The sequence below is a fragment of the Talpa europaea genome (assembly GCF_964194135.1).
Source record: "Talpa europaea genome assembly, chromosome: 15".
NCBI classification, from domain to species: domain Eukaryota; kingdom Metazoa; phylum Chordata; class Mammalia; order Eulipotyphla; family Talpidae; genus Talpa; species Talpa europaea.
The window spans coordinates 73,403,874-73,414,223 of record NC_140083.1 but is presented as its reverse complement, the minus strand read 5'-3'; the positions used below and the strand labels follow the sequence as shown (position 1 = coordinate 73,414,223).

The following is a 10,350-nucleotide window of genomic DNA, read 5'->3' as shown; positions in this document are numbered from 1 at the left end:
CTTGTAATATCGTATACTTCGATTGTTTGATATCTACAGAAATTGTGTCTGGAGAAAATAAGAAGGAAAGGCCTCAACAGACTCCTATTGAAGGAACTTTTGATGGGTTTTAAAAAGAAATTCCTACAAAGGACTGAAGAGGCTGTTGGAGATACACCTGACTTCTACTAAGTTTTGACTTAATACAGGAAATTTTGTTACATTTTGTTCTGATTCAACAAAGTTTTCTTCTTTTGACTGACCAGGACCTGCAGCAATGTTGAATTTTTTTTTTCTTTTTTCAGCAGAGCTAACTTGTGTTCACATTTTCTCTCCCCTTGATACCAACACAGCATAAAAATAGTGGTAGTAATTTTTTTTACTACTTATCTCAGAGTCCGTTTTTGCATAACGTCCTTAGGGCTTTTGTCTACTTAAACGAAAAAAAAAATGGACTTGAGTTTCATTGTGTGGCTTTGAGTGGAGTTCTTCCAGGAAGTTGAAACAGCTGAACCAAGAAGAGGAGAACCTATTGCTTTGTAGGGTTCCAGAAACCTCCAAAGAGGGTGAGGAAGCTTGCCTCCATTGGCAGGGCTGGACAACCCAGAAAACAAAAAAGCACTGGTACCCTCGAGAAGAGGAAGCCCAGGTGGAGTCTGGTGAGACCAACTTTGTTCTTCAAGCCTACGTGGACCAGAAGTCAAGAGTTTGCTCCTGATTCCAACAAGCCAGCTAAAATTGCTGTTTAGTTATTCTGCCCTGTGATTGTATGCAAAAATAGGCAATATGGTTTAAAAGTAGAGTTAGTTTGCAAACTTCTGCTATGCTGTTAACAATTTGGGATCAAGGTTGAGAGAACTTGTTTTTTTTTACATGAGTTCAACCAATTTTAAGATTTTTTTTCCCTGTGAATTTGATATACTTGCCATCTTGTTTTAGCTAATGGCTCCAGATTTTTTTTTTTCTTTCGGCTTAGAAATGGACTATTTTCCAGTTATGGAAAACTGTCATACTGGACATTCATGGACAATGCTGCTGCCTAATTGTTGCTTCTCTTACACACATTGTAACCCTGAAAAAAGACATCTCCTAATGTTATGGAGCAGCCCCGATATAAAAAGGGTGCCTGGCTGTGGGTCCTCACCCATGTGCTTAAAAGGGACTTATTAATACTCTACTACAGGCACACACAAAAGGTTAATAAAAGGTTTATTTACAAGGGAAAGGGAAATGAGGAAAATGTACAACTCAGGGAGAAAATAGGGAAATAAAGTCTTTAATGCGTCCTACCCGATCTGCCGACCTGGAAACCCAATGGCGCTCTCACTGGAAACCCAGTGGCACTCTGAGAGCTGGCTGAGTGCTGCGAGCTGGCGGAGAGCCAAAAAGGGAACCTCCCAAAGCCCAAGTGTCTGGTTTTATACCAAACCTGGCTGCTTAACCCCACCCTCAGTTTCCAGCAACCTTCCCTTTGGTGGTGATGGGATTTGTCTTTCCCAGTGTCCTGATGGCTTTGGTCTGGAATGGGGGTGGAGTCCACAAAGCCTGTATGGAATTAGCTTTAGGACATCCTTTTTCCCCTAACAATTAGACTACACCCTGAGATCTGTGCCACCATAGTACATGGTGGACTAAAAATTAAAAGGGGGATTGTAACAATGTGGTCCCCAGGAAAGGGGTTTCCTGCCCCACCCAAGGGACGGTGGAGCTGAACAGGGAGAGAAGCAGCTGCAGAGGAGACTGAGCCAGAAAGAGACCTGGAGGAGGCACTGGAAGCTGAGAGACACGTGAAGAAACTGCGCTTGCCTTTTGGTCGTGGCCTGGGTGACACAGATGTGGGTGAGAGACCCGTGGGCGGTTTTTGTCTTGATTTTGATTTTGCTCTTTTCCTTCCATACTTGTCTGGTGGTTTCTGATTCTTTTCTGTGGGTCCCCACTAGGAAGAGGCTTTAGATTTGGGGCAGGCTTTGGGGCTTTGCTCTGGGTCAATCCTGCTTGGGTGGACTTTTACCCACCAGGGGACTGGTAACTTTGGGTGCTTGATTTAGAAACAATATTCCTTGCCTTTCTTGCTCCCTGACCAGGGGTTGAACTCATGCCACAGTAGCTGGCAATAGCTTCAAAACTCTGAGACTTTAACCCCTGCACCACCAGGGAGGTCGGGAGATATTTATTAAGTAAGTACTATGGCAGGAGTTTTAAGGAAGTTCTGAGAAAGCCATTTCTCTGCAGGAGTCACACTTATGAGAGGGGGCTGCCTTCTGCCTGCCGTTCTTTGGAATAGAAGGTGTGGGTTAGTTCCTAGTGGAACATTCCAAGCTTGGTTGCCAGGGTGTGATTATTTCCCAACAATTAGATGGTATTCCGAGGAGACACTTGCTCTGGGTCTTCTGAACTTCTTCCTTGTAGTGCTGTTTTCCATTTGTGTGGGTAAGAAGGACAGAAAGAGACTGGAGCAGGGGCAGGTCTAGAGAGACTCTGGGGTGGAGGTGGAGGTCAGTTGCAGCCCCTGTCCTAAATGAACCTGGACAGGACAGTGCCTGTGTAAGGGAGGGATGGACTCAGGGAGGTTTTTTTTTTAAGATTTTATTTATACAAGAACTGGGGTACAGGCCCAGGGTGCGGGAGGCTGAGAGAATTCATGAGATAGAGTGGGGAGCAGACGAGTCAGACTGGCAGAAAATACACTGTTGAGGGGAGCAGTGGGCGAGACAGGAGAGGTCTGCCACTCCAAGTGGGTGTCTCCCTGGCCGGCAGGGAATTGAACCCATGCTGCGGAGGCTGTAAACAGCTTTACAGCACTGTGCTCAACCCGCTGCGCCACCGCCACCCGGGGGGAGGCCCCTGAGGGAGCTTTAATAAATAGAAGTCTCTGCCCTTGAGAGGGATGTGGGTGGTGCAGGAAAGGAGGTATCAAAGATGACAGAGACAGGGGTTGAGTTTGGATGGAGAGGATAATGCATTCAATATGGGATGTATTGAGATTGAGGTACTGCAAGAAATGAAAGGAAATGAAAATTTAGAAATAAGAATTTGCGACTCAAACAATACCTGTAATTTGTCCCTTAGAAAATTTCAGGCATTCATTCTAAACTCCGGTTCAGAAAGTCTAGTTCTGATGATAGACCTATCGTCTATCATCCCGAACAAGGTAAGCTTCTGTGAGGTCTTTGCTGCCTCACAACCTTCCTCATCTCCTCTTTTGTGTTGTGTTGTCTAATATTTTAATTCTGCCCTGCTTTTAGCTCCCTCAAATTAATAGTGATTATTAGATAGTTTTTTTTTTTTCTTCTCCTGGAACACCTGAAGCCAAAAGAGTAACATATCAAGATTATCATCTGCTGGATTGTTTTCTTAACCAGTTTTCCTCGTCTCCCCACAGCACAGGTTTGTTGTTCTTACCCTAGTTGGTCAGTGGGAGGCAATGCTATGGACAAATGTTCCCATTTGTTTTCTAATTTTTTTAAAAAAGATTTATTTATTTATACAAGCACTGGGTATAGTCAGAAGCGCAGGAGGGTGAGAGGATTCACCAGAGACAGAGTGGGGAACAGAACAGGCAGACTGACGAAATACAATGCTGAGGGGAGCAGCGGGCGAGTCAGGAGAGGTCTACTGCGCCATGTGGGTCAGCTCCCTCTGGGGATCAAACTCTCACCACTGTGGCTGCTGACAGTGTCTTAGTGCTGAGACTTAACAACTTGCGCCACTAGGGAGGCCCTGATTTCTTATTCTTAAAGGAAAGACTTCCAGCAGGAGGGACACAGCTTCCTTTCTCTCTCTTTGTTCCTTACAGGCATGTTAATAGCTACGATAGCCTCCCCAGAGACGACTCACAGGGACTTGGCATGGGATGTCTCAGAAAAGACTATTGAGAACTTTAATGAAGCCCTCCAAGTTTTTGGTCAGGTGAGGGCACCTCTGACACCTTCCTGACTCCAGCCCGGGTAAGACCACCTCCATCAAGTAGGTGATTTGGGCTTAGACCCATTGTGCCTGAGACATGGGAAGAGTTTCCAGTCAGCAGGGCACTATTTGTTCAGTCCATTCACAGCTCCAGGGCTGATTCCATGGCCTTGACCATCCCTTTCCCACCCTCTGACCACTGGTCCAGCTTTATCCTCTCCTAGGTTTCCTCTTCTGCCTTGCTCTACCAGGGATTGCTATTGTCTTCACAACTCCACCCTTCAACCTTCCTTCCTTTTGAGTCCCTTCTCTCCAATAGTTGTCAGCAGATACTATCCTCCAAACCCTCAAGTTGCTGGAAATCAAAATCATGAATAACAAGTTGTCACCTCCACTGTGCCAGAAAGTGACAGATGTCATCATCAAGTTTCTGAGGACCTTGGTGAGGAGCCTGTGTCTCTGGGTTGAGGGATCTGGGGGAAAAGAGAATCCTAGGTCTGAACCCAGAGGTTCATTTGTGGGGGGTAATTGCACTTAGAAACTAAGTGGGGCCTGGAATATGAGTACCTCAAGCTTCTGACAGTTTGCTACAACCCATATCTCACCCCTGGATATATCCCAAGAATGGTGACCTAGACAGAAATGCAGATACTGTTATGGAATGAAGAGGTGAAAGGTGAGATGCAAAGGAGAGAAGGATTTGGGCTATTGGCCTCAAAGTCCGATCTGGTCTTCAGACTGTCCATGCCCTGGGCAGACAGTCCCTTTTGTTACTGCCACTCCACCAGCCATCTCGATCTACTAATCTGTTTAATCTACCCAACTGTCTGCTAGTTTCCCCCCCCCCCACCCCGTAGACTGTATATTCATGACTCTGCTTAACAGTCTACCCACATACTTCCATATTGACTTTCCTGGTGCTGGGTTAATTTGGTATCTTCTTTTCTAGGGTAATTATATACCTATAGATATCTTTCTTCCTGTTGACTCACCTTCCTTACCATACCCATCTCTCATCAAAAACCTTGACCTGCTAGGGGCTTTGTAAAGTTGCTTCCACAATCTACCCACCTTCCTGGTGGTTTACTAGCTGCTGCATGGGAAACTCCCTGATCTGGGAACCTTGATCCAAACTCCTACCCCAACACACAAGCCAGAGACTTTTTGTCTTCTTGTGCTCCCTCACACTCTAAGATGCTCTTGTGCTCCATCACTGAAAAGGTGAGCACTGGATAGGGTGGTAGGTGGGGTAGGTGAATTCCTTTTATTTTTTTAAAGATTTATTTATTTATGCATACAAGAAATGGGGTGAGTGGGGGGGTGAGAGGATTCACTAGAGACAGAGTAGGGGGCAGAACAGGCAGATCTACTGCAATACACTGCTGAGGGGAGCAGCAGGCGAGACAGGAGAGGTCTGCTGCACCATGTGGGTCAGCTCCCTCGCTGGGAATCGAACTCATGCCACAGTGGCTGCCGATAGCTTGATAGTGCTGTGTCTTTAACTCCTATACCACCTTGGAGGTCCAAATTCCTTCCCTTTGGATAGAAGAGAATTACTTCTTGACCAAAGCTGATTCTCAGCAGCCTGGGGACTCATCTTGGAGATTAACCTTGGGACAGTTAGTCTTCCTCTTTTCAGAAGCCATCCGAAGAATTGGAGGAGAAATGCACTGCAGTCCTACTGGCTATAGGGTCCTACCATCCGGAAATGATCACTGAAAAACTCTGGGACAGAGTTTATCTGTACACCTTGCCTCCCAGAAGCCTCCTGGTTGCCGTTGGGAAACTCACCGTCTGCCCGGGTATGGATCCCTGTGGTGGAAGAGTGAGTCTGAATTGAGGACTTGGTCACGGGCGGGGTGCTGTCATGTCCATCCTCCTGCCTCCTCTCACTGAACATTTCTACTGAGCAATTGTGGGTGTGTAGTGGGGAGGAGACCAGCCAGGATTCCTGTGGGATTGATGAGCACTCAGGAGGGAGGCTGACCAGGAGTGGCACAGTAGGAAAAATATTAGGACAGAGGGGACTGGGACAGGAGAAATGACTTGGAAACAAATGAAGATGGAGGGAAAAGACAGACGAGAATGCTCCCATTCAACTGTGGTGGGAAGGAGCAGAAGATTAAGTGACGGATACTTTGTTTAGGGGACCCTGAAGCTGTGCAGATGTCAGGGTCTTGGAAGGCAGTGTGTGTGTGTAGGTTGTGGCGATAGCTTGATTTGTCTGTCTGCTGACATCCATTATTGTGCAGGATGAGCCCAAGCCTTGCCATGTGGGCTCCCTCCTGGCACAGATACCAGTAACAGCAGACACACCCTCACCCAACCCTCTCCCTCCCTCCAACACCAAGCGGGCAGGAAAGTCAAGTCACTGGACAAATAACACCCCCTGCCCCTTCTTGACCACTTGGAGTTGGATCTAAGGAGAGGCTGTGGGACGTCAGCTGACCTGCTGGACACAAGCGTCCAAATGAAAAGGCATGTGGGCTGGCTGCAATGCAAGCACAGGGCACACCATGGCAGAAATGCATCTCTTGAACGAATCCCGCCAACTTCAGATAGCACGGCCCTTGGTTTCCTTAAGGGTCCTTGGAGGGCAGTGTGTGTACGCAGGCTGTGGCAAGGCCTTGTGTTCGCTTGCTGTGCTAGCACGCCTTGTTGAGCCGATCTTCCCAGCAGACCTGTGACATAGTCACATCAGGTATAGCAGTCCTTGTTGACAGCGGAGGAAGCTGAAGCTCAGATATAGATATATATCTATAATAATATATAATATATATATTATATATATTTTTATATAGATATATATCTCTATATATATATTTGAAGATTTATTTTTATTTATTTATGCATAGACGAACTGGGGTATAGGCCAGAGGTGCAGGGAGAGAGAGGATTCACCAGAGACAGAGTGGGGAACAGAACAGGCAGAATGACCGAAGTACACTGCTGAGGGGAGCAGCAGGGAGTCAGGAGCGGTCTGCTGCGCCATGTGGGTTGCTCCCTGGCCAGCCGGGGAATCGAACTCATGCTGCAGAGGCTGCAGACAGCTTCATAGACTATGTCTTAACCCCTTGTGCCACCAGGGAGGCCCAGAAGCTCAGATATATGAAGTTACTCACTCCAGGTTGTCCGTACTCTTTGGAGGCAGAGCTAGTGAGCAGAACCCAGTGCTCCTGGCCCCTAGTCATCAGTGTCCTAGTCAATAAGGTCTTCTACAGTTATGCCGGAAGACTCCCTCCCTGGAAGAGGAATGTCTTTCTTGTACTCTCCCTCTCAGGTATAGCCCACTGCATTGGCACCACATGGGAACATATCCTGCGCCTTCTGGGGATGACCCAGGAAGAGGAAGACATGTTGGCATTATGTCAAGGTGAGGGGTAGGAGGGCCTGGGCAAACTTCTTTGGGAATTAGGGATGGAGGAAAGAAGAGCAGGAAGAGACTGGGTTTTCTGAATGTGGACCCAGAAACCTGGAGAAGGTGCAGGAGAGAACAAATCTAAAAGCAGGCCAGGTGCGAACAGATCCTTTTCTCCATCTGACCTTTCGTGAGGATGGTTGGTTTGGGGCAAGGACCATGCTCGATGGGGGTACTGTGGGGTTGACAGTCTCAATCACTTCTCCCACCCCTGCTGGGGGGATCAGCTGAAGTTGGAAGGCAAGATAACCGTAGTGGTGGTGGTGGTGAGTGGGTTGGTCTTTCCCGGAACAGAATGCCAGAGACCCTTTTAGTGTTGGGATGAGAAGACTATGCCCACATGTATGTATGTTGCCCTTTGTGGCAAAAGAAGGATGCTGAGCAGCCAACTCCCTGCTTCCCACACAGCACTCAGTGGATTGGTCGTCAATGTCCGAAAGCATCTGGATCTGGGCGCCCACGCTGATGAGGTGATGGACATCACACAGGAGGCAGTGTCCATCAAGGCCTACTATACTCTCCGGGTGCTCTTGAACCGTTGGCCCATGAAGACCAAGGTAAAGGAGGGAGTGGGAGCTAGCAGGGGTCAGTGAGGGCTGAAGAGTGATTTTTTTTTTTTTTAAGATTTATTTATTTACATATACAAGAGCTGGGGTACAGGCTAGAGATGCGGGGCGGAGAGGACTCACCAGAGACAGAGTGGGGAACAGAACAGGTGCATCTACTGAAACACACTGCTGAGGGGAGCAGCGGGTGAGACAGGAGAGGTCTGCTGTGCCATGTGGGTCAGCTCCCTGGCTGAGGATCAAACTCATGCTGCAGTGACTGCAGCATAGTGGATAGCTTCATTGTTGCATCTTAACCCCTTGCACCACCAGGGAGGCCCTGAAGAAGTGAATCTTGTGCCCAGGGAACATAAATTCTCCAGACTTTTCTTGGAAAGGCGAGTGACTCTCCTCAGGCTCCTGTTCCCATTGTCCAGAGAGGGCACAGTCAGAAAAAAACTCCACTGTCCATTCAGTTAGGTTATGCAAGTAATTTCCTGATGACCCTGAATGCCAAGTGTGTGCTAGGCCCTCAGAATACCAAGACAGCTAAGACCAAGCCTGAGGGCTTGTCCCGCCTTCCTCCCCGAACTGAGGCCTGTGCGTTGTGTCTCCCTGGGCACAGGAGGCAGAGCAAGCTCTGGTCATTGCCGGCCACCTCTTCTTCCTCATTGCACCATCCAAACTCAAGAACCAAGTGAACCATTTAGTCCGCTGGCTGATGATGTTATTCACCCATGTGACACCTTTCTACATCTCCCAGGTCAGCAGGGTGGGGGTGAGACTGTTGCCTGAAATCATCATTGCTGTGAAGTGAATTCAAAGGTTCATCAAAAGAGCGGTCTATTAAGGAGACTATTCAGAGCCAAACTGAGGACCCAGGCCTGGGAGTCTATGAGAATATGTCTCTATGGTTTACTCTCAGTTTCCCAAAGAAAAAAATACACCTACTTAATTTCAATCATTTTCTGTTAACCAGTATAATTTGGTTCTAATTTTCTTAGCTAATGATCAAGAATAAGTCCTTTTTTAGTGCAAAGTGACCTCTCTCCTTTTTATATAGATTTATTTATTTAATCATACAATAACTGGGGTGTGCGAGGATTCACCAGAGAGAGTAGGGAGCAGAACAGCAGATCTGAGCAGCGGACGAGATAGGAGAGTTCTGCTGCGCCATGTGGGTAGCTCCCTGGTGGGCCGGGAATGGAACTCATGCTGCAGAGGCTGCAGATAGTTTCACAGTGCTGTGTCTTAACCCCTCGTACCACCAGAGAGGACCCTCTTTATTATTTTTTTATTTCTTTATTTTTTTGCAAAGTGATCTCTCTATCTTACAAAGCCAACTTAGAGCTGTCTGTGTGGAAGATGGATAGCTGACTTTCTTATTCTAGAATAGGCCCCTGTAGATGCAGTAAGGTGCAGTTAGGCCATTATCTCAGGCTCTTTCTTTCAGCAACTAGTAGCATGATGGGTGGACTTGGTCTGTGGAATTTTCTTCTTCTCGCCTCAGGCTTTCCTCACAGCAAACAGATATTATTGTTTTGCTGACTCCAACCTCTGAGATGACTCTGCAGTATGGTCACAGAGGAAGCTATGGTTCTAGTAGAATGTAGAATTTTCTCTGTTTTTAGTCCACAGTTGGACATTTAACTGTGGAAACTTTAGTCCACAGTTGCGGTCCGTATTTATTGTTATGAATACTTCGTGCTGCAGTTGGCAAAGGATGACCTATAGGCCAAATCCGGCCTTAAATTTGTTTGATGAATAATATTCTATGGGAACTCAGTCACACCCATTAGCTGCTTTGCTTTTCTCTGATTTCTTTGTATCTGACCTTAGACATAGATTATCAGGTTCATGAGATTGGATCAAGCCCACCTGGGGAATCTCCCCATTTTAAGCTCAACTGATTTGGGGCCTTAAGTATAGCTGCAAAATGCCTTCACATCTACCCCTACACCAGTGCTTGATTGAATAACCGAGAGAAGGTGTATGCACACAAGGGGATCATCTCAGAATTGTAACATAGAAATGTGACACCAATATTAGATGTTTTTATGAGTGGAAGTCATAAGTGGAGTCTAAGTTTTCTGATTGTTTTTCAGTTTTCCTTGCATTTCAAGGGTATGTCTGAAACCAAGTTCTCTCCAACTTTTAATGTGGAGCCCAATGAAAAGAAGTGCCATTATGTCAAATGGGTGGGAAACACTGAGTTAAAATGAAACAAATTTCTTTTTTTTTAAAAAAAGATTTAATTTATTTATTTATACAAGCACTGGGTACAGTCAGAAGTGCGGGAGGGTGAGAGAATTCACCAGAGCCAGAGCCAGAGCAGGGAACAGTACAGGCAGACTGACGAAACACACTGCTGAGGGGAACAGCAGGGCGTGGCAGGAGAAGTCAGCACGCCATGTGGGACCCTCGCGGGCAGTGGGGGATCGAACCTGTGCTGCAGAGGTTCGCAGCCCAGCCCTCAACTGCTGTGCTGCCAGGGGAGGCCTT

The 10,350-nt window shown here is 46.9% G+C and overlaps 1 protein-coding gene across 1 annotated transcript in view; it reads left to right on the top strand.

Annotated features, from left to right (window-relative positions):
- Window positions 1–3,097: 3,097 nt before the first annotated feature.
- The window catches only part of LOC311185484 (maestro heat-like repeat-containing protein family member 1), a gene marked incomplete at both ends in the record, with an annotated part of 45,992 nt that continues 38,739 nt past the window's right edge, over window positions 3,098–10,350 (top strand). The window contains 6 exon segments of the mRNA XM_084256110.1: window positions 3,098–3,130; window positions 4,205–4,327; window positions 5,525–5,687; window positions 7,166–7,258; window positions 7,712–7,860; window positions 8,474–8,611. Of these exon segments, the coding sequence (XP_084112236.1) occupies window positions 3,098–3,130; window positions 4,205–4,327; window positions 5,525–5,687; window positions 7,166–7,258; window positions 7,712–7,860; window positions 8,474–8,611 (699 nt within the window).